Source organism: Apodemus sylvaticus, chromosome 1, assembly GCF_947179515.1.
Source record: "Apodemus sylvaticus chromosome 1, mApoSyl1.1, whole genome shotgun sequence".
Lineage (NCBI taxonomy): Eukaryota > Metazoa > Chordata > Mammalia > Rodentia > Muridae > Apodemus > Apodemus sylvaticus.
Window position 1 is genome coordinate 77,269,211 of NC_067472.1, and position 24,837 is coordinate 77,294,047.

At 48.2% G+C, this 24,837-nt stretch overlaps 1 protein-coding gene across 1 annotated transcript; it reads right to left on the bottom strand.

Annotated features, from left to right (window-relative positions):
• Bag3 (BAG cochaperone 3) lies at positions 1 to 24,837 on the bottom strand. Its single transcript, XM_052197418.1, has 4 exons — positions 24,357 to 24,837; positions 7,153 to 7,482; positions 5,305 to 5,706; positions 1 to 1,330 (listed from the first exon to the last, which is right to left on the bottom strand). The coding sequence occupies exons 1-4, from the start codon at positions 24,540 to 24,542 to the stop codon at positions 521 to 523; spliced, it is 1,728 nt and encodes a 575-aa protein (XP_052053378.1). The 5' UTR covers positions 24,543 to 24,837; the 3' UTR covers positions 1 to 520.

A 24,837-nucleotide genomic window follows, 5' to 3' on the forward strand; every position in this document is an offset into this window, starting at 1 on the left:
TCGAGAGTTATATAATCGCTTTTATTTTCCACCCCCTCCCCAAAATGTAACATTAAAGCCACTCCAACATATAGCTATTCCTACCGCTCCTTGCATATCTCATTCTAGCCCAAGTTAGATATTTCAGTACCGAGATAAAGGTTATCTCATCAAAATGACAACATGTCTCAAAAATGGGTTCCCTATTCCTGTAACTCTCTGCCTACCCCTCAAAACCTAAAACCCCTTCAGTCCAGAGCTAACAGGAAGATAGCCCACAGCCATGGCTAAATCATTGTACTCATGCACAGAAAGGGGTCCCAGACAAGCAGGAGGGTTAGGGTTAGACCTCTGGAACAGGCAACTTGTTTATTTATACAGATAAGAATAAGAAGAATACGAAGAGAAGCCCCCTTTGTTAGTGCTTTACCTCCACCCCAAGTTACTGCATACCAAGCGGTTATGAGTAAAGACAACCAGCTGACTTCAAGTCCCGCAGTGCATGCAACTTAAAAGTCTCTACAGCACGGCCCAGTGGACCCTAGGGAGCCACCGGGTTGCCAGCTGAGTCTGCGGTGCTGCTGGGATTTGGAGGCGTGGCTGGTTTGGCTTCCAGCTGTTGGCTTTCAGTTTGTGGATCTTTGTTGTCAGGACCTTTCTTATCCTTGTCAGCTGCCACGGCCCCCATGATTTCCTGCAGTGGCTGCTCGGACTCAAGGTTGCTGGGCTGGAGTTCATAGACTTGTACTTGACCCGGGACATCGATTGCTTTCTGCTCAAGTTTTTCCAAGATGGTCTGAACCTTCCTGACACCATCTCTCCTGGCCTGCCGCACGTCAGCCCGTCCTTCAGGGTCTACGGAATCCAGGGCCAGCAGCTCTTTTGTCAAATACTCTTCGATCATCAGGTATTTTTTATCAGTCTTCTTGCCTTCGAAGTTGTCCACAGCCTGCTCCAGGCCTTGCACCTTCTCCAGGATGGCTTCCACTTTCAGCACACCTGGATGCTTAGGCAGGGCTTCTGCTTCTCCTGACTTGGGGGCTGCAGCCTCTGCAGGGGCAGGGCTAGGGGCTGCCTTCTGTTCTGCAGCCACATTCTTGGGGGAAGGAGGGACAGCCGAAGGGGTGGGGCTGGGAGAAGGACAAGGAATTGGGGCAGAGGAGACCTTTACTTCCACTTTCTCAGCAGCAGGAGGAGGTGGTTTCTGGGAAACAGGCTTAGAGTCTGCCTCCCGGCGGATGACTTGAATGGGGATGTGTCCCGGAGGGAGATCTGCTCCAGCAGGGCCTGGCTTACTTTCTGGTTTGTTTTCTGGTTGGGCGACAGGTGGAGGCTCTCGATGGGTCATGGGCTGTTGAGAAAAGAGGACATCAACTTTTAATAACTATCTACAGCAATAATTCATAGTTAATAGCAAGCAAAGAAATGAAAAGAAATAAAGGCAAGAAAGCTGGAAGTAACTTTTTAAATTGTGTGTTTGCGCCACGCGGATATGTGGACCTCAGAGGACAACTGTAGAGTTCTATCCTTCTACCTCTCCGTGGGTTCTGGGAACTGAGCTCAGACTGTTGTCAGGCTTGCAAGCTCTTTATCCATAGATCCTAGAAAATGCCGTTCATAAAAAAGATTTTTAAAATGTTTATTTTTATGTATGTATATGTGATCTGTATGTATGTCGTATGTCCTTGGAAGTCAGAAGAGGGAGTTAGATCTCCTGGAACTGAAGCTACAGGAAGTTGTGAGGCACCCAAACAGGCACTGGGAAGCACACTTAACCAAGAGCTGAGCCATTTCTCTATGCCCATGATAAGATCTTTAAGGGCAGCCAGTAGCTGAAATGCAAACTGGATGCTGATCATGAATGTGACCAAATTATCTGCTGAGCTTCCGGTGATTGGCTCACTACCTGCTTGCTTTCTGTGGAGAGATGACAGTCTTCCAGGCAAGGAAAAGCGAGACACTGGAATTTTCAAAAATGACACAGCATGCTGGCTGCTCAGTGGGGCTTGCTCAGAGCAATTTCTGACTGACTCCATTTCAGCCCTGGGCCAGACTTGCTGCCTCGGGTCTTGATGTATGAGGTCTCAGCTCCTGGGTGCCCTTTCAAGGTGACTTGTAACAGCCTAGTGGTTTCTGCTCAGACCAGACTGTTGTTTGTTTTTTGAAAATAAGCAAGATGCTTGAAGTAGTTAACCCTGGAAGAATTCGGGCCCTGCATATTGATGCAATGCTGTGATGTGATGCCTTACACGGGCATCTGGCTGCACAGCCCTTCCAGGGACTAGAGGTCAAGGTCATATTTTAAAATATAAACTAGGCTCCAAACGCAAACCGAACAGGGTTCTTCTAACATCTAAATGAATACCCGGACTCCAAAACCCTTACAATGTCCCAGCTTCATCAACTGGGAAGAAATGTTGCAATACTTCATCCCAAATAAAAGTATTAATTCTACTTTAATTTCGGATAAGTCAAATCCTTGAAAGTTCTAAAAAATGGTTCTTTGAACAAGATGTAAAAGAAAGGCTGCCATAATGGAGGTCAAACTAGGATTAAATGCTCCCTCACTGACTACAGGAAACATGGGGCAGCCTTGTCCTGGGATTACTGAATCCAAGGATGAATCCTGAGTGGGTGGCTATCTCCCTGGTGTACTCTGTTTCCAGCAAACGCTTTCTGCCCAACATCAGCCCTCCCTCCTCTTTACTCTCTCTTCACTCTTGGCTCCCATCCCACTGTGGGTTTTAAAAGCAATAGAAGGCTGTGTAAGGGTAAACTTAGGAAAGGGTGTCCCCTGCTCTTTAGAAATGTCAAGGTCATGAAAGCATTGAGAGGCTGAGGGACCATGCCAGAGACAAAAGAAGTGATGTCTCAGTGTTTGTACTCCTGGATCAGATCCCAACATGGGAAAGTGCTGGGTAGGAAATTTGAAAGTGAATGGTAAACTGGATAATATGTTATTGGAAGAATATTAAATTTCCGGAGTCTGGCCATCCGACTATGGTTGTATTTCATAGGGAAAATGTTTCCTGAAGCATCCAGAAGTAAAAGGTTTATCTGCAAGTAATTCTCGTGCAGTTAAAGTAAGTAGATGATAGAGAAAGAAGTGATAGAAAATGAGAAGCTAATAGAAAAGAAACTGGGGAAGACCCTTGAGGACATGGGCACAGGGGAAAAGTTCCTGAACAGAACTTACAATAGCTTATGCTCTAAGATCAAGAATTGACAAATGGGACCTCATAAAATTACAAAGTTTCTGTAAGGCAAAGGACACTGTCAAAAGGACAAAACGTCAACCAACAGATTGGGAAAGGATCTTCACTAACCCTACATCCGATAGAAGGCTAATATCCAACATATACAAAGAACTCAAGGTAGACACCAGAGAACCAAATAACCCTATTAAAAAGTGAGGTACTTTCCCATGAAGAACGTTGGATGGCTGAGAAGCACCTTAAGAAATGTTCTATATCATTATTCATTAGGGAAATGCAAATCAAAACAACCCTGAGATTTCACCTCACACCAGTCAGAATGGCTAAGATTAAAAACTCAGGAGACTTTAGGTGTTGGTGAGGATGTGGAGAAAGAGGAACACTCCTCCACTGCTGGTGGGATTGCAAGATGGTACAACCACTCTGGAAATCAGTCTGGTGGTTCCTCAGAAATCTGGGCATGACACTTCCGGAGGACCCTGCTATACCTCTCCTGGGCATATACCCAGAGGATTCCCCGGCATGCAATAAAGACACGTGCTACACTATGTTCATAGCAGCCCTGTTTGTAATAGCCAGAAGCTGGAAAGAACCCAGGTGTCCCTCAGTGGAGGAATGGATACAAAAAATGTGGTATATTTACACAATGGAGTACTATTCAGCCATCAGAAACAATGAATTCATGAAATTCTTAGACAAATAGATGGATCTGGAGAACATCATACTAAGTGAGGCAACCCAGTCTCAAAAGATCAATCATGGTATGCACTCACTGATAAGTGGATATTAGCCTAGAAATGTGGAATACCCAAGACATAATCCATATATTAATTGATGTCCAAGAGGAACGGAGGAGTGGCCCCTGGTTCTGGAAAGACTCAGTGCAGCAGTATAGGGGAATACCAGAACAGGGAAGTGGGAAGGGTTGGATGGGGGAATAGGGGAGGGAAGAGGGCTTATGGGACTTTTGGGGAGTGGGGAGCCAGAAAAGGGGAAATCATTTGAAATATAAATAAAAAATATATCGAATAAAAAGAAAAGAAAGAAAAGAAAATGAGAGCAGCAAGCATTACCAGGGGATAGGGGTGGGGTGGGGTGGGGTGGGGTGGGGTAGGGGATGGGGGTGGGGTAGGGTGGGGAGTGGTAAGGGGCACTAGGGATGTAACTCAATTGCCAGTGTTTTGAGTAGTGTGTAAAAGGCCTTGGGTTTGATACTAGCACCACATGAATCTAACCCTTGTAACCCCAGCATGAGGGAAACAAAAGTGGAAGTTCAAAGCCATTCTCAGACGTACAGCACCTTTGGAGCCAGCCTGGGCTGTATGAGAAACCGTCTCAACAAAGCACAACAAAGCAGTGAACTCCGGTGAAAAGCACATGGGACTTCTGAGTGCCCCTCCTCTGAGCTGCAGGCTGCTGGGTTTCAGTAACATCCCTCCCTAGCATCACTGAAGGATGAGCAGGGCTGTGCCCATGATATCCACCAGACCAGGATGGATTTCCACTACTGTTCACCAATGCATCAGCCGAGGACCACAGTACCCTACTGCAAAAGGGGTGAGGGAATGTCTCAGACAAGGTCCCCTGACTCAGCTTAGGGGATAAGAGGGCCATCTGGTCTGCACCACACAGTCACACACTGAATCCTAAGGAACTCGTGCCAGGCATGGAGGGAGTTGCCTTTAGGGGAGAGACTAAGTGGGCCAACCCAGGCAGATCAAGAAAATGCCTTGTAGAATGGAAATAGAGAAAGAGAAAGAATGTAACTGTGGTTGGAGAGCCAGGAGGGGAGGGGAAGAGGGAGTGCAGGAAAGGTGGTTCCTTAGTGACCATATTAAGGAACATGGTCATAGAGGCGAGAGTGGCAGCACTGAGGGACCTTACCACAGGCTCTCCCTTTGTCCCTAGAGTGGCTGCAATGGAAAAGCCATGGAGACTACGGATGGTTCAACAGTCCCTGCTCTGCAAAAACCAGCAACTTCTAGAATTCTGCTTGTCTCCAGTTGTGCTATGTTGATGAGGCCGAGCTCTGGGGAATCCCAGGGCATCTATAGAACCTCTCAGCCCTCCTCAGCCATCTGCATTTCTGTCAACCACTGACTCTCCATACCTGAGGCCTGTCAACCACCGTGTGCACACGGATGGGTGATGGGCAGTGAACCGGTGTACCGCTTCTGGCTGGAGAGGCTTCCCGGCTGGATGCACCTCTGACGGGTGACCTGAATGGAGACGCAGCCCGAAGCGGCCGGGGCTCCCAGTCGTCTCCCTGGATCTTGTGGTATACAGGCTGCTGGGGCTGGTATTCACCCTGCTGAGCTGGGTAGTGAGTCTTCTGGGCTTGGTGGAAGGAGGGCTGGGCTGCTGGCCGGGTGGTGTTCTGCTCATGTATCACGGGGATGGGTATGTAGCCCCTGGGGAGCTGATGGCTACCCAGACTGCTCCTGCCGGAGGAGGGCAGGCTGGCCGAGGAGGATGAGGATGAGCAGTCAGAGGCAGCTGGAGACTGAGATCGCTGCAAGAGACAAAGGGCAGAGGCACAGTGCCATGGCTGAATAACCCATCAGACACCACCTGGCCAGGACAACACAGCCCCCAAAGCCCTCCCACTATGAATATTTCCAAAGTGTGAGGATAAGGGCTGTGTGTTCGTCTGTGAGGGAAGGCGTGCTCCGTGTGTCTGAGACCCTTGTTTCAATCTCCAGCACACGCCACGTAACAAATCCAGACCAGGAGGGCTGGGGGCACACCTCATCGGGAGGGCACCTGCCTAGCACCTCCAAGGCCCCCAGAACTCTGAAAGAAAAGAGCCGGGGTTCAAACCCTTGGAAGCTCGACAGTTCTCTGCGCCTTGCCTGAAATATGGGAAAAGGACAGCCTGCCTACCCACCTCACGGGCTGCTTTGAGGATTAACTGGATGCATCTGTGCCTGTGCGTTGGCAGGCAGCAGCGTGCACAGGAAGGGTGTGGGCCGCTGTGTTTGTTGTTACTGAATGTCTCCTTATTTCCACTTAACCTCTTATTGGAGAACTCAGTGAAGCATCTGGGAGCTGCCAGTGTCTGGGTGCAGGCCAGGTCCCTTTCTGTTCTAATCTAGTTTCTAGTCATCTAGAAGTTGAGGAAGCTGGCTCTCCATGTGGCTCGCTACTAAAGGCCTTGTTGGCTTACATTTTCTAAGATCTCTGATGTTGTTTTGACTTGTACTGGAGGACCATTACAGAGGTAGGAAACATCTCCAAGAAAGGAGAGAGCCCTCCAGTGTCCCACACTAACTATGGATTTTCATCCGGATGTTGAGGGTGAACACAAGTAGAGGTCAAAAACAATCAGGACTCTGACGCACGCAGGAAATGAGGGCTCATCCTCAAGAACAATGCCAACAGACCCAGGGGACGAGCTGCAGAGAGAGGGGGTCGGAAAAGAAAGGCATAACTACTTAGCAACCCTACCCGGTCTGTGTCTGTTGGCCACAACCTCGGCTTCAGAGCCCAATGAGCAAAACTCTTTCACTAGTAACAAACCTCAAAATGGTGAACCTGGTCAGGGATGAAGTCTAAAGCTGTTCACCCTTCTGACTTAGTAGGACACCCCGGAGACAGAGCTGCCATCCTGATTTTATCCCCAGCATAGGTCCAAATGGTTCATGTCCATCCAAAAGGACCAAACAGCAGAGCCCCGTGTGAATAGGGGCACTGACGTAGGAAGCCAGGCAGTTGTTCCGAGTACCGCTGTGCATTTCGATCATGCAGTTACCATGTTGGCGCCAATTTTTCTACTACAAAAAATAAGCCGTGTGATCTCTGGCCATCTGAAAAATACAGGTATAAGATACAGGGACAATGTGAGGCTGCCAACCACCTCTCCAACGAGAACCACCGAGGCCTCCGGCTGTGAGCCCTGTGTACTAACTACCAGGTAGGTTGCTGGCCCAGCACGAACTGGGTCTGGTTCTCTTCTTACCTCAGGTCCATGGGCCATCGGGGGTTGAGCTGCTGTAGCTGCCGGCGCCTGTCCACACTGTTTATCTGTCGGGGTGGCTTCTGTCATGCCGCCACGTAAAGGAGACTGGGACCTCTGCGGAGCGGCGGCTGCTGCCTCGGTTCGAAATCGCTGCACCCCAGGCTGGGAGTAGGCGTGGAAAAGGTGTGGCTGCCGGTTCTCGGAGCCTTCATGGAGAACGGGAATGGGAATGTAGCCCGGTCGGAGCTGGGGGTATATGGGCTGGCCTTCCCTGGTGGGCAGCAGCCTGGAGCCATCACGGGACGGGCCGTTGGCAGATAATGCAGTTTCCTAACAAAGAGTAAGGGAAAACAAAGACAGGTTAGAAATGCACCAGAGAGGCCCCTGAGAAGGGGGGTGGTGCTGAGGGGCTCTGATCTTCCTGAGTGACTTGGGCCTCACACTTCAGCCAGCCTAGCTGAGCTCTGCTTTCTCCAGATTCCCATCGACTGTGTGAGCAACACTTTAAGATTTAGGTAGCGGGACAGGGAATGGTAGTCATGCCCCTTTAAAAAAAAAAGTATTTAGTTAATGCATATGCGTACACTGTAGCTGTCTTCAGACACACCAGAGGAGGGCATCAGATCCCATTACAGGTGGTTATGAGCCACCATGTGGTTGAACTCAGGACCACTGGAAGAACAGACAGCATTCTAAACTGCTGAACCATCGCTCTAGCCCGGTGGTCATGCCTTTAATCCCAGGACCTGAGAGGTAGAAGCAGGCAGGTTTTTATGACTCTGAGGCCATTCTGGTCTATGAAGTGAGTTCTAGGCTGGTCAGGGCTATATAATAAAACCTGTCTCGAGGCTCACCAAGAAGTATCAGTTTGAAGTACAAGAGAGGTCTGTTTCCCACAGTTTGTGTGTGTGTGTGTGTGTGTGTGTGTGTGTGTGTGTGACAGCAGTGTAGACAGCAGGCAGCGGCAAACAGCCCCTGCACATCTTCAGAGGTGGAGGCCAGGTGATCCCAGGAAGACTCAACTCCAGTTACTAAACTGCAGCAACAAACTTCTCAACTGCCAACACAGAACGTAACCTCAAAATCTTTCTGCAAAAGCATGTAAACGTGGTGTGTGTGCTCTGTGTTGTCTGTGCTGTTTTGTGTACTGTGTATGCTCTGTATATGTGGTTTGTGTGTGTTCTATGTGTTGTGTGTGATCTGTGTGTGTGTGTGTGTGTGTGTGTGTGTTTGTGTTTCAGGGCCTAGCTCCTTGGAATTATGTTTAGAATGAGCTGCAAAAAAGGGAGATGCACTGGAACGCAGAAGTGGTGCAAGGAGAGAACAGAACCCGGGGACTACTGGCCAGTCTTACAAGGCCAACTCCTAAGAGTCTCCACCTGGCTACACTTTATAGTAAAGGCTACTGGGCTTTCTCCGGGGCCCATCTGTGTGTTTCCTTGTAAAATCCAGCTATTGTGAAAGAACAGCTAAATAAATCAAGCCAAGCAGAACCCAGCCCACCATGGTGGACATCCCAGTTCCATCTGCCTCCAGTCCTCCCCATGTCTGTCCATCACCCTTGGCTTGTCAGAATCCTGTTGGGTCAGTTCAGTTAGGATCCTCGTTGCCTTTGATCAGTTTTTCCTTTGCACACCACGCGATCCACCTGTCCCACCTGTGCTTCATCTGTGCTCAGTAGGGAGCTGAGTTCATCTCTCCTACGCTAGCAGCAGTGGTCTGTCTCAGGGGTCCCAATAAACTTTTCTTTGATACATACGCCTTAAGGAAGCACCACAGAACCTTTCCCCCTTCGATACAATAAACCCTGTTTGGGCCAAGAGCAGTTGGGGGTCCTTCTTGTGTCCTCTCATGAAGTTATCCCTTTAGAGGCCTGGCTATTTTGGGACCCTTGAGAAGGCCAAGTTCCAGATGTACCTCTGGGAAGATCTTATTTCAGACACTGAGGCTGGTCAGCCACTCACTGGGCAATGACATCTCTCTCCAACCAAAGGCTATACAACTCAACCTCCAACTGTCTCCAGAACAGGAGGAGTTCTTTCACAGACAAGGGAGCTGTGTTATGTTGCTTATACAAATCAGACTAGGTTGGTGATTAGGACAGTAAGCCTTCTTCAGTGAGGTAGCTCTCCAAATGACAAACACACATCAAAATCTGGGAATCTGTGAGCCCAGGGTGTTAATTTTTAGAGCTGCAGAACAGGGCAAAGGCTGAGGACAGATCCTGAGGGCTAGTTTGTATTTTGAGTGAAAAGACCATTAGTTCTACATGTTTTATATTTATATCCTGCTCTGGGCCCCAGGTGGCTGGCCCTGGAATGCACCCCTCTCAGGCTTGTGCGCTGCTTCTCTCCTGCTGAGACCTTGCCCCTGGAGGGCTTCCAAAATACAGAAAAGGCAAGGGTGTCACCGTGTCCTTGGGGAAAGGGGCAGACAGGCACTTGGTACTCTCAGATTAGAAGAGCCACGTGCTCAGGACACCAGCGTTATTTTAGCTCTCTTAACTCTCAGGTCACCCAAGAGCTGGGAGTAGATCCAGGCCTCACACAGAGAAGAGCCCGTTCTTGCCACGAGGCACGCACCATAGGGAACTGGCAAGAGACAACAAAGAATCCTGTCATAGCATAATTTCTAGATAATGTATCTACTCTTGGGGACAGGACCCTTCTTTTCAGTTGAAATCAGATTTTGCACAGTGCTGTCATACGTATTTTGGAGACTGCCTGGAGTTTACTGTTTGTTCTAGCCTTGGCCACCACATATTCCTCAAAGCCAGGCACCTAGAAGGCCTGAGCTAGCCTCATCTACAATTTACAGTGACCATCAAGCTACTACTCAGATAGGCCCCAGTGGTGGGGGGCGGTCATCAAAACAACAAGATATGACGCTTGCAAAGAGGCGTTTATAAGACAAGTCAAAGGGCTGGGGGTGCAGCTCACATGGTAGTATGCAAGAAACGCTGGGGTTCAGTTCCAGCTATCACATGAAACCAGGCACAGCGGTGCACACACACAACCCCAACACTTACGAGGCAGAAGCAGGAGGATCACAGGTTCAAGGTCATCTCCAGCTACACATTGAGCTTGAGGTCAGCCTGGACTACGAGACCCTGTTCAAAAACTAGAGAAATCAATGCACAGGACAAACAGGAAACACCTGAAAAGCAGGGGAAGCTAAGGCACAAGGGAAATGCAGGGCTGTCCCACCGGAGAGGCTACCCTAGCTAGGATCCAAGCTCATTTCTACTACTATTAATTAACAGTGAGCTTGGATCAGTCCCTTACCCCTGTGAGCCTTCATTTCCTTTTCTGTAAGATAAAGCAAGCCATAAGAACCCTATAGAACTATGGTGAGGCTGTTTGCAACAGGGCCTCACATGTAGCCCAGGCTGACCTCAAATTTCCTGTCTCCTTGTTTGAGTCACCAGGGTACAGGATTACAGGTGTAGCTCCAGGCCCTGACTTTCTGATTATTATTTTTTTCTTAATTTTTAAAAATGTCTTAGAGTTTGTACTTCTTGAATAAATGTGTACCATGTGGACACAGTACTCTCAGAGGCTAGGACTGATGTTACAAATAGTTGTGGGGCACCGTGTGGGTGCTGGGAATTAACCACTATTCTCTGAAAGAGCACCAAGTGTTCTTAACTGCTGAGCCATCTCTCCAGGCCTGAGGGGTTTTTTGTTGTTGTTTTATTTGACAAGGTTTCTAGGTGTAGCCCTGGCTGTCCACAGACACAGAGATAGGTTTGCCTAGTCCCCTGAGTACTGGGATTAAAGGTGTGCACTGCCACACCTAGCTTTTAAAAAAATGTTAACTATGTGGGAGGCCAGAAGAGGGCATTAGATCCCTTTTAGGTGGAGTTACAGGCAGTACTGTATGCCCTACATAGGTGCTGGGAATTGAATATGGGTCTGCTGCAAAAGCAGTAGGTAGTCATAACTCCTGAGTCATCTCTGCAGCCCTTGGGGGAAGGTTTATAAGACACACTTGAGAAAGATAGACAGAAGGCCTGGAACAAATTAAGAGTTCTCTTCCTGAAGAGACACAAGAAACCCCCAAGTAACAAAGGAACCGAGAGCGAAGGACAAAGCTAATGATAGTGACAGAAACCTGCACAGTCATCTATGAAAGTGGCTTGGGAGGCTACGGAAGGGACCTTGAGTTAATGATATATTCTCTGTATCTGGGCGGTGTATATTCCTGGGTATGTAAACACACCCACCCTATGCTACAGTCTTCTGCAGACCCTTCCCGCTCACCTCTGTCATAGCTCACCCGCCCCCACCCAGCCTTGTGCCTCTCACAGTCAGGCCTGATTGTGGGGACTTCTCCTAGGGCAGCCCCTATATCAAAGACACTGAAGACCTTGTTTTGTACCTCAGCTGAAAAAGCAAAGGGTAGAGGGGGGAAGCCCCATCCAGCTCACACAGGGACCTGGACAGGAAGGGCAACACTGACCTGAGTCCCTCAGGAAGTGGTGGGCATATGGAAAGCAAGGACAGATGCTAAACTGCAGAAGACGAGACCTGGAGGTCGAGGGTTATGAACAGATGCCTCCACAGGATAGGAGGAGCCAAAAAGGAGAAAGGAAGGCGTAGAAGAGAAGGAGAAACTCAGGCACATCGAGATTCGCAGGAGGCAGGGAGCCCTCAGTGGTCGAAAGGACATGATCAGAGTGGGAGCCGCCACCAAGATGTTGGGCTTCAACTCGGAGTCAACTGAAAATGGTGGGTTTGGGTGGCATTAGCTATAAAGCAGGGGAGACTATCCGGGTAAGCCTGGCCTGTGGCTGCGTTTCCTTCTAGTCCTGAGTCTCTTGGATCTGTGTGAATTAGTCACCTACATATACCAAATGATAGAGAACCATCATCACTGGGAGTGCCGTGCCCCAGAAGTTCTAGACTCCCCTTTATCCCTCTGTTGGGTTTTGTTTGGGGGGAAAAAAGTGTTTTGAAAAGCCAACTGAATTCACAGGACAGGTCAATAATACATCCACTTCAACAATAATTACAGCCATAGCAAGGTCTGCACTGGAGTACCCTCTTTGGTCTTTGTGTGTGTGGTCTGTGTGTGTGTGTGTGTGTGTGTGTGAACATCCCAGTGCAATCAAAGAAAATGTATAACATTTGCAATTCCTCTTGGATACCATTTAAACATATCTCTCTGGTTCCCTCAGAAGTATTCTCAAGTTCAAGTTCACATCCAAGGCTTCTTGGTTATACCAGAGTCTTTCAGGTAAGACTCACAGCCTCTACCATCCTAACTGCAACTGGGGACCACAGGAATTGTCTCCCTCTGTTCCCTGTGACATCTCACGACAGAGACAGAGCACAACACAGCTACCAAGCAGACACCTTCGAATTTCCCCCTCTTTCTGGTGACCTCCCTGCAGATCAAGCTAATTATTCTTATCTTTGGCAGAGGACAGCAGGAAGACAAAGTCTAATTCGGAAAGGAGAGCCTCAGGGGCTGACTTTCTTATCTGACTATATTAACTGATAAATGAATGTGTTAATTTTACTGGTGTTTGCATACTGCATTAAAATCCGGAGGCTATCTAAGGGCACCGAACAACTCCAAGAGAAAGCCAGAATAATAATGGGGGGGGGGGGAGGGAATCAATACTAAGTGAGCCAAAATGTGCCCTTTCAGGCACAAGACATTCTTATTAGGGAAAGCCTGGAAACAGGCTGAGCTTGGTGAGTATTGGACTTGTCTGTGGGTCTGTAATAAGTGCAAACTTACTGACAGACTGCACTTGGCCTGGCCCCTGCCCCACCCGTGTGCTACAAGAGCAGTCCACACACCCTCCTTAGACACCTGCTTTCTTAACTATAAAATTCATGGGTGGGCTCAGGAATAGTCTACAAAGCACTGGTTCTCAGACTATAGGAGACAATGGAGGACCCAGGAAAAGATAAAAATAATGGAGGCTCTACCTCCATCCCAGGCATGTCTTATATGACTGGGGTGAGAGGGCCTAGGAGGTTGGCATGAAGAAGGAACTACTGAGATATGCACCAGAAATTGCTAGAACTCATCTATGGCCATACCACCATGAGCATGCCTGAATTTGTCAGAAATTGTAAGAACTCAAAGTACCCCATAGTTTTATATACCAGATAAAGGCAAGGCTCAACCCCACCCCCACCCTCATGTCTTAGAAGCATGGTAGAGGAAGGCTCTTGGGAGCACCTGTTAGGGAGGTGTGCAGCACACCACGAGCTGGCACTCACTGTCACAAACAACATGAAGAGTTGGCCTTTGACCTGACCACAGCAGGTATCCTGAACACTGAGTAGGTGGCCCTCCAGACCCTAGGAATGGCCTTAATAACCCTGGTTTGTAATAAAGTGGGCTTGAAAAAAACAAAACAGAAAACTGGCCTGCTGCCTACAAACCACAGCTCCTATTACCATGGTAACAGCAGCAATGGCAGTGATCAGCACTTCCAACTCGAGCCCTGGAGTTTTAAGTAGAACACAGATTCCATTAACTGGGTTTTTAGGCCAGAAGAGCTCTTACCCAGGTCAGCTGTTGAGTTTCACTAACAATACTTCAAAACTTCTAACACCAATGAGAGAGACGGAGGCTTGAAAGAGAGACTGTGGAACTCCCGGTGGAGTCAGGAGCTGGGCAGAAATGAAGCAGCTTGGCACGCCTCTATCAGTCAGGGGCCAAAGAACAGCACTTTCACCTCCACAGACACTGTTCAATAACCCAGAACAGCCTTTTGTTTGGTTCAAGAGGCCACATAAATGACTTATCAATGTGCTACATACGCTGCCATGCCTTCCCACAACTAAGCTCAGCATTCGCAGTTCTCCCTCAATTGTTACACTGGCTCTCTACCACTTCTGGGGAGCTTAAGAGATTTGGGGCAAATTTGGAATAAGAAGCCAGACCCACACGCCACTCAAGTCCACTTCCAACGAGATGGGATTTGTTCTGGGACTCTTGGTGAGTCAAAAAGGTCACGGGGCCGAGGACATCGCTCAGCAGTGAGAGTCTGGACGGCTACTGCAGAGGACCAGGGTCCGGTTCCCAGCATCCACATCTAGCGTCACACAATAGCCTGTAATTCCAGCTCCAAGGGATCCAATGAGCCCCTGTGAGTAAGTTGACTCACATGCACCAACGCACACTCACAACACATACATAATTTAAAACAAAAATAATCATAAATAAATCTTAAAAAAAATATGACAGGAGGTCTGTGTTGGCCACAAAACTGCGAGTCACAGGTCACCATGAGTCACGAGTGATTAGAGGCCTGCTTTGATATGCCAGTTATTCAAACAGAAACACTTTATCCTAGGATTAATAAAAGGGATATCCCTGTGTTTTAGAACATGAAACCTGTAGTGCTTGTCTTTGCAGCTGTGTCTACATAAACAGAAATGAATGGGCATGACCCCTGGTCTAGAAGCTGCCATCCCGGGCTACAAACTCTTCCCTGTAGCTCATCAGCCTTGGACAGAATTTGTTATAACAGACTCAGCTTCCCAGCCATAAAATCCCCTTACTTTCCGGAAGGGAGGTTCTAACGTTTGTTGTTGTTGTTTGTCTGTTTGTCATGTTTTAAATAGATTCTCACATAGTTCAGATTGCCCTTGAACTTGCTAAGTACAAGACAATGGTCTTGAACTCATGCTCTACCAGCCTCTTATCTCCCAAGCATAGGGATTAGGCATGTGCCACCTCAACTGGCTGTTGTTGAAAGATGTAGTGAAATAAGGCAAGAGAAAGTCTTTGTAAACACAATCATGTGCCCTCACTCCACAGCTACTGATGGACTAAGAGCTTGGGCCTAGCATCGCAAAGGCTCTCATCAGATTGGCAATGAGTCTCTTAGAGTAAGAGCCCTTTTATCTCAGTCTTTAGAGACTGGTGAGCAAGAATGCCACTGTCTGTGCTGAGAAGCAACCGGGAGGTAAAGAGGGCCAACTAGGTACCCTAAAATCCTAAGTCCTGAACCCACTTCCTTCAAAGAAACTAGTCAGCTACTTGGGGGAGGAGCTTACACACAGAAAACCTCACTGCTGGGAAACCAGCCTGTAAATGCATGAACGGGGCTCCCTCACACATCTGAAACTGAGTGGTGAAGGTTGGCTTGGGAGCAGAGCATCTGCTGGCATCCCCTCAGCATCTTTACTGTATCCTTCAGAGGAGCCCACACATGGTCCTAGGACAAGGATAACCATTAGCAGCTACTGGAGGGAGTGGTGGGGACCCAGAGCCTGTCTCTGACCTCTTCACTTTCCCAACCCTGGAACCCTCCTCCCCTGGTATTCCATCTGGCAGATAGAGGAATGGGATGGACCTCAAGTCACAGGGGAAGCTGGAGCACAGCTGTGAGGAGAAGCCCAATCAAGGGAAGATTGGCTCCTAAAATCACAGCTTCAGGGGGAAAAAAAAATCAGGTACTTACTTCCTGTTAGGGGAAAAAAAGGAAAAGAAAACCACTTGCTTTTTAATCAGTGCAGATGGAAAAGTACCTGAATCTGTACTCTGGGAAACAAGCTGAATTTAAAGAGATCAATAGCGGCCCCTCCCTGTGTCTGGAACATTTCCACAGCCTTCCCATGGTCTTATTCCAGACAAAAAGAAAACACAAGGCTCAGTCACAGAGCCTTTAGCCTCTTCTGACACTAACACTCTCAGCCCCTTATTCCCAACCATGATGGGCTCCTGGTTCCTGCCTGGCATTGTTCTCAGGACTGCGGAGAGACAGCTGCAGACAACCCCTTGTTAAGGAGCTAGGGCTGGGTCATGAAGAGTTCCATGCAGCACTGTGTCCCTCCACTTGTCTGTCCCTGGTATAAATCAACAAGTCTACCTATTAAGCAAAGGGGCCTGATGGAGGCTCCAGAAGCATTCACCTGATGCCCCACTGTGTTCCAAGTTCCTGAACACAACCCTCACCGGGCACAGGAAGTCCAGGTCAGGGTTCCCAGGGTTATCTGGACACCAAGGGAGAATCAGCTAAATTTGGGGCAAGCTTGTCACAGACAAGACTTCAGGCCTATCTGTTGTCTGACTCACACATGGCCAGGTCTACTGTATGGAAAGGTCATCTGGATGCCTATCTATAAAAAGACCTTCCCACTTTATGGTAAACATCTCTAGGAATGATACATTGGCTTCAGGTCAAGCTTTGAAAGAAGCACTCTCCACATACTATCTGTCTTGTTTGATTCTCTCAACCCTGCAAGGGTGGCACTTGCTGTGTCCACTTACAGAAGAAACATGCCAGTAGAGGGCATACAGTTTGCTCAAGATCTCCAGAACCCAGGTCTGTCAGGTAAAGCTGGCCACATAACTCTTTCCCTAGCATTTCCACAGCATCCCTGCCACTCTTGGGATGCTGTGTGTGGACAGTTGTGTGTGACCTCTCCAAACCCTTCATCTTTCCCAGGAAAGAAAAAAGCAAAAGGAATAGCATCTGTCTCTTCCTGGGCTGAGGCTCAGACCTGAAACATTCAGTTTGGATGTGTTCCAAGTCAGGGAGCGACAGGTCTGTGCTGAGTCATTGGCCCAGCCAAGGCAGGACCAGCAAGCAAAGGCTTCTGTCTCCACTCTGAGTCACCCTGGCTTGAAGATTTCACCATTACCAGGCACAGAGTGGTTATGCAGGGAGACATTCCAGCTGTACCTCAGATGAGGGGGCCTTGCTTGACTGAATGTGAACAGCCTGATAACCTAGCCTGGAAGGTGAAACCATCCCCCAATGGCTGTCCTTCCACACCCTCAGCTGCCTTCCGATTCTCCCACTATCTGCCTTCTCAAAACTATCCATTCCTTACTTATTCAGTGACCAAGAAAAAAATTCCTAAATAACCCAGAGGGTGGGGAAGAAACCCCACACTGCTACTTTGACAAATACTGGTGAAGTTCCTTTGGTGTAGGGAGAACTGCTTTTCAAGAAAATGCTAAGGAATTTTCAGTAAAAAGCCTTAGTTCAAAGGACCCAGCCCTATCCTGGGAGTGCAGGAAAACTGATGGGGTATACAGGCTCCCTGTATGCAGACAGGTAGAAATCTGTGATTCTCGGTAGTAAAGAATTTCTGTATGCAGGGTGTCTGATCTTACTGCCAGCCACAGGAGAAAAATAATCAGACTCCCTTGCCAGGGCTTCGGACGCTGTCTGCTCAGCTCTGGATCTGCAGTGTCTGGCTGCTGCTGGCTCCCAGCCGCCTCCTACAGACCTGAAGAAGATGCTGTGTCACGGATGGGAACAAAACAGCCTCTCCAGAGCTGTAAGGATGGACTCAGGGAATCAGCACTGACCTCTGTACAGAAAAGGCCAGTCAGAAAGTGACTAACAGGACAAGCCTCTGGGGGACATGTGGGAGCCTAGGGACTGTGCTGAGGGATTGCCGAAGAGCTTCTAGAGACTTTGTCCTGTGCCTGCAGACTCTGCCAGGCAAAGCAAGGCTGCTGAGAAGAAACAGACTCTACCTGGAAGGTAGAGGGTTGTGAGCCAAAAGGGCGAAGCAGGAGAGCCCACCACTTAGAAAAGAGAGCCAACTGGAGCAGGGTCGAGTCTGTCTGAGCAGGATCAGACAGACTGCTTCTGGTGAGGCAAGTAAATATGTCTGACACTCCTACAAGACCAGGAGCAGGAGCGCCAGGCCAGCCTTTCATGGAGCCACAGGCCAGGCACATGCCTCTGCATCATGAAATAGCTTCTACCTCTGAGAGCTATCTGGAGTATTTAAAGAGACAAGGTTTTTAAACACACACACATACACACACACACACACACACACACACACACCACTGCCTGGATTTCCCCAAAGCTACCAAAGTCCCAAAAATATTTTTCATAGAAATAAGGGAGGACTTTGCTATCAAAACAAAACAAACAAACAAAAAACAAAAAAAAAAACCCACAAGCAAACACATGTGCCAGATGATTAACAGAATTTAGCCTCTGTATGTGCAAAGTGCTGAGACCGGATGCCTGGACCCTCAGGTCTGAGGCAGCAGTAGATTTGTGTGCAAAGCAAGGGGAGGAGGCTGAAGAACAGCACAGCCAGGCCTGTAATGATACAGTGTCTGTCAACACTAAAGAGTCTCCAAGGCGCTTAAGAAGCAAGACCTGTGTTTAGCACCCAGCTCTTCTACCTAAGGCCTCTTATGACCAAACTAAAACATGAAGGAAAAAAAAAAAAAAAGGACAGGTTTGGATCAAGTATGGTTTCCTATTTTTGATAGAAGATACCAGAACAAAAAAAACCCCTTTAAATGTCGATAAACAGTAATAAACATGCAGAGTGGTTTATATAAGGAAACCATGTGCCATTCCAGAAACCAGGACAGGCTAATCAAGCCTCCTCGGTGGTATGCTGCTTTCTGACTCACCACCAGCCCTGACAGCATCCAACATTTTAAGCTTTCCCAGTCCTGGCTAACGTCAAACACAGCCGCAGTTCTCCTGTGTACGTAGTCTACCCTCATAAAGGGCAAATCTACTGCACAAAATGGGGGACAAATTGTGTTCTGGGAGGTGCAGTGCAAGTTCTGGGAGTTCTTGTGCAAGCCAAACACACAGGCTGTTCTTTAGAGGGAAAATGAAGGTCTTGGATGAACACCCTTCTGAGGCACGTGGCTGTGCTCCTGATCCTCTCCTACCAAAGCGCTTTCCAGCCCTGACTGCAGCTGGCTGGAAGGGCGAGGAGGGGAGAGAGCGGCTCATTTCCTGACTCTGCTAAGAGGCGCAGTGGCCAATGATCGATGTAGAAAGAGCAAAATGACCTAATCTTTTGAGAGATAAGAGGAGACTCTGCTGAGCCTGCAGCAGAATAAATGGGTCTTTCCACTCCAATCATAACTCAAAAACATCTCCAATTTTCTGTGGAAGGACGGTTCTCCTCACAGAATTAAGAACAAAGTGGTTGTGAGACACTGGAAGACAGAGGGGGACAAAGGCTTCAGGCCTGGGCTGGAGGGCTGTCTCCTCAAACTGCCACTGTGCACAGGGTTGTCTAGGCTCCCTAGGCACACCACACCCTGGGTGACCTCCAGCAGCCAGGCACTGTGAGAGTGCTGGCAGGCCAGATGTGAGGCAGGAGGCTCCCTCAGTGCCAAATGGGATCTGGGGCCACTTCAGGGGCTTTCAAGGCCAATACGGCAGAACCAAAATCACCAGAAAGCCCTCTGAACTTACACATTTCTGGGTCCCCTTCTAGGGACAATTCGATTCAACATGAGGTGGGAACAGAATGGGTCAAGTAACTGTAACGTGCATTCTTTTTAAAGTTTTATTATGTTTCTCTTATGTGCGAGGATCTACATATGTCTGTGCGTCAGGTTCCCTGGAACTGGAGTGAGCCACCTGACGTGGCCAGAGCTGGGAAGTGAGACCAGGCCCTACAAGAACAGCAAGTGTAATTAACTGCTGGGCTGTCTCTCCAGCCCCAGTGTACATTCTTGAAATGTTCCCCTGGAGGGCATTCAAGATGGCTTATCGGGTAAGGGCACCTACCCCATGCCTGAGGGCCAAAGTTCGTCCAAAAATCCGTCCGTCCACAGGGTGGACACTCCAGTCAAGCTGTCCTTTCACCTCTACATGTATGTCATGACATGTGCTCCACCACATAGACACAAAATTGAACTGAATTAAGAATCAAAATCCAGCTGGGCAGTGGTGGCACACACCTCTAATCCTAGCACTTGGAAGGCACAGGCAGGCAGATTTTTGAGTTCGAGGCCAGCCTGGTCTACAGAGTGAGTGCCAGGACAGCCAGGGCTACACAGAGAAACCCTGTCTCAAAAAAAGAAACAAGCAAACAAAACAAAACAAAACAAAAAACAAAACAAAAAAAGAATCAAAACCCAGATCTTCCTCCTAGCTGCCTGAGGATGCCCAGTCTGTTCCTGGCTTCCTGCAGATGAAGATGTGGAACTCCCAGCTCCTCCTGCACCACACCTGCCTGGATGCTGCCATGCTTCTGCCTTGATGACCATGGACTGAACCTCTGAACCTGTGAGTCAGCCCCAATTAAATGTTGTCATTTATAAGAAAAAAAAAAAAGGAACCAAAACCCTGGAGTCTGCCAGGATGGTGAGTCCTCAGATCCACAGAAGTGACCAGCTCTGATCCAGGACCATCTGCCTAGTAAGGGACCAGCTCTCTGGAGTACCTGGGCTTTGTTTATTCATGGGAGAGAGATGCTGGAGAGGGGCCGCAAGGGCTCATGCATCTCCAGACCCCAAAGTGACCACTAACCTATCTACAGAATGGATCTCAGCTGCTGTGGACCTCCCTGATTGGTAGAAAGGCCAAGAAAAAGTAAGATGGAGGCATAGCATGGCTGCTTACAGGGGTGTCTGCATGCGGACATCATTGCCTCCAGCTGGGACAAGCTAAGGGACATGGAGGGTCACTTGTTTACTCTAAAGACAGCGGTAGGAGAGAAAACTAGAGTCAACTCGGAAACTTTAGGACTGAATACAACTCAAAGGGCTGGTGGTTTCCTTCTTTCTGAGGATTCATCTTTATCAACTCTGACTGTAAACATCCAGATGCTGTCAGATTCCCCAACTCGGCTAAGGGCATTTCCTAGGAAAAGAGGATGGATATTCTGAGGGTCTCTTAGCCCCTCCCAGATAGGCCTTTGTTTTAGAGGCAGAGGCTTTCTCCTTATGCTTCAAAAGCCCTATTTCAGGGGCTAGAGAGATGGCTCAGCATTTCGGAGTGTTTTCTGTTCTCCAGAAGGGCCTGAGTGGGTCTGAGTGCCAACATTCACAAGTTGGCTCACAACTCCCTATAACTCCTGCTCCTGCTCCGGGGAATCTAACACCCTTTTGGCCCCTAAGGGCACAGATACACATGGACATACATATATATAAAAATAATGAAGACTATTTCTAATATAAACTATTAAACTATTGGGCAGTGGTGACAGACACCTTTAATCCCAGCACTATCAGAAGGCAGAGAGATAGGTGGATCTCTAAATTTGAGGTCAGCATGGTCTACAGAGTGATTTCCAGGATAGCCACGACTACACAGAAAAACCCTGTTCCAAAAAACAAACACTCCAAAATATTAAAGGTCTTCCCAGTGGGTGGCCTGCAGTAAGGGAAACTGCCCCCATCACATGGGTGTCCTGTGACAACCAATGCATGGATTTAAGACCCTGAAGCCCAGACTCAAAGCAAGCAAGAGCTTGAGGGATTTGATTCCTCCGCTGAAATGCTCATTTTCTATTTGTGCTTTGGTACCAAGCTGGCAAGTCTACCTCAAGTAATTAATCTGGTAAAGGAAACCCTTCTCCTGATAACTCACAACCTACCATCAAAATCCAGGCTAGCACAGCACAGAGGTCAGCATGCTTCCCTTTCATAAAAATTCAAACCACTGCTGACTTCAGAACAGACACAACCTCTTCTAACTGGTCAGTGCACTTAACCCTTTCTCTCTCTGCTATTGGTGCTAGGTGGGTGACCTTCAGAAACACACTTGAATTCTCCGCATTTTCTTATACAGAAGGAAGGGGGACACTGTTAAGGACCTTTCAAGTTTAAAACTATAATGGTGAAATTTTCAGCACTTTCTGCTTGTTAAGAGCAAAGTTAATTCCTTTTGGTTTTTGTCTTGAACAGATTTGTGAAAATCTAGTCTAGCTAGCATCTACCTAGTGGCTAGAGCAAATCCCAGCATGCTAGCTAAGTACCAGCACGTATATGCTCTGACTTGATCTTCACTCCCAGTGAGGGGTGCCAGAGGGCTGAGCCTGTGCCTGCAGCCACAGGAGGGAGGCCTCAAAACACACCACACTACGGGCTCCTAGTACCCATGCAGTCTGAAGACGCCTAGTTTCAAAAGAGAACCTTTTACCCAATAATGGATGAAACAGACGTACACAAAGATACACACAATTATGTCCACCCCAAATTACAGCCTCCTGTAGTAACTAGTAATGATTTCCAGAAATATACAATTAATTCCTTGTATGTGTAAACTGCCAAGGATGTGGCTCACTACTGGATACTAAAGTTGTAGCAATATTTATAAGGAAAATGTTTGAAGTTCTCAAGGCCCTGGGCTCAATCCCTAGCACCATACACATAAAAATGAAACTAGAATTTTCTTTTTCTTTTTTTTTGGGGGGGGGGGGAGGTGGGTTCGAGATAGGGTTTCTCTGTGTAGCCCTGGCTGTCCTGGAACTCACTTTGTGGACTAGGCTGGCCTCGAAATCAGAAATTCACCTGCCTTTGCCTCCCAAGTGCTGGGATTAAAGGCGTGTGTCACCACTGCCCGGGGAAACCAGAATTTTCTAAGTGGATGATTTATAAAGCATTTTTAATTGGGTTGAGTTTTTTAAAATACCAAACAATATATAAACTCTTGACTGCTTCCCCCCTCCCCGCCCCAGAAAGCAATAAGTTAGAGTATTTACTCTTCTTGTTTTGTTTCATTTGTTTGAGACAACGTTTCTCAGTAGACCAGGCTGGCCTTGAACCACTGCCTCACAGTACTGGGCTTAAAGCTGTGCACTACCAGGTCAGGCCCAAGTTAGAGTCCTATTTAAGTGTATTTACTTTACCAAACTTTTAATTTTGAAAAGATCAAATTTACATAAATTATTACTGAACATTATGCTAAATCTGACTTCTGTAAACTATATTTTCAAAGATTCTACCTGGCTGGGTGGGGGTGGCTCATGCCTCAGAAAGCAGAGGCAGGAGGATCTCTGTGAGTTCCAGGCCAGCCAATACTACACACAAAAAAAACATGTCTTGAAAAACAAAACAAACAAAAAAATCCTATCTAAATTTGTATTTTTAAACTCTTCATTTAAAATTTAATTGATTTTTTTTTTAAAGACAAGGTCTGATTTTGCAACACATGCTAGTCTCATTCCAAACTAAGTAACTTTTGAGTTAGACTCTGGGCCAGGCAGTGGCAGTGTATACCTCTAATCCCAGCACTTGGGAGGCAGAGACAGGCAGATTTCCGAGTTCAAGGCTAGCCTGGTCTACAGAGTGAGTTCCAAGACAGCCAGGGATACACAGAGAAACCCTGTCTTGAAAAACCAAAAAACTAAAATCAAAACCAAAAACCAAAAATAAAAAACAAACAAAAAATCCTACCAAAATTTATATTTTTTAAGCTCTTCATTTAATTGATTTTTTTAAAAAGACAAGGTCTTATTTTGCAGCACAGGCTAGTCTCATTCCAAACTTAATTACTTAATAACTTTTGAGATAGACTCTGGGTATACAGCCCATGCTAGACTTGAACTCAAAATCCTCCCGCCTCAGCCTCCTGGGTGCTGGCCTGGACCAAGGCAGGCTTGGTTCCAAATTTGTATTTTCAAATTTTCTTGCTCTTGACATTGAAGTACACAAGTCTGAATGTTTATGAAAATGAAGTATACACCTGCTGTTGGCAAGACTCCTCAGCTGTTTCTGGTAACAAATATCCAGTATTTGAAATCAACAATAGCAAGGAATCAAGCCATTAAAAATACATTCTCTTTCTCTCCAGCGTGAGGCAATGTGTTAAGGCAATGGCTAAGTATGGCGATACAATGTCGTATCTCTAGTTTTGAAACTGTCAGAAAGAGTATCTTTAAGAAAATAAAAAAAGAGTGATAGTATCAGAATTCCCTCTAAGTGAAAGCAGTTTCAACCAGTAATAATAATAAGTTTAATGGGGGAAAGTAACTTATTTACTCGAGCCTCCTGAGTCACTCTATGCCTAAGATCCAGTAAAGTCAAGATAACCCTCAACTAAGTTCTGAACTTGAAGGTGAAATCCCCACAGGACGCCACTCAGCAGCCTTGCAAACCTAGCCGTGCGCCACCAGCACCGCAGGGAGCCCAGGATCTCGGAACCGGACACGCTGGACTGGGAGGCGGCGGCCGGGCCGGGCCGGGCCGGGCCTGGCCTGGGCCTCAGCTGCTCATCAGGCCGGTCGCCCTTCCCTGGGACGCGGCGCACAGCAGCTCAGGCCACCACTGCCTTTCTCCCTTCGCATGAAGCTGTAGAAAAGCACCCGATGTCACCACGCGGGTCGCACCTCGCTGGCTACCCTCCAAGGCCACCCCGCCTGAGGCTCGCCCGTTCGGGGAGGATATAGTTAGGGACTCTCCTGGCGCAGCAGGGCGCGGAGTGCGGTGACTCGCGTAGCCCTGGCTCAACCAGGCCCCTTCACCGTCGAGGTGGGACAGCTAGCTCCACTCACCTTAGGGCCCTCGGGGGGCACACGGGGGTCGTTCCACGTCGTGGTGCGGCTGTTGTGGTCCACGAAGAAGGGCCAGCCGGTCTGCGGGTCGATCTTGATCTCCCAGCCTGGGGGCAAGGGGTCTCGGTCGCTGGCTCCGTTGCCGGAAGCCATCTGCATCACGGGCGACTGGGTGGCGGCGCTCATGCTGGGTTAGGGTCCGCCCGGGGGCGCAGAGCTAGGGCGCGGGTCACGAGGTCGTGAAGTGCGGGCACCTCTGTGTAGCCGATGTGTCCGGGAAGCCGGCGCCGGGCACCTTTATGAATTAAAGGACCGGGTGACGTGGCCGAAGAGGGGTGGAAGTGTCTGGAAATAGCCTCCTAGCTGCCAAAGGGGAAGGAGGAGATAAAGAGAAGGCAGCAACTGGCCGGCTAGAAACTTCTGGTCCCATCCAGAGAACTTGGCGGCCGCCGTGGGTTGGATGCGGAGCTCCGCCCTGAGT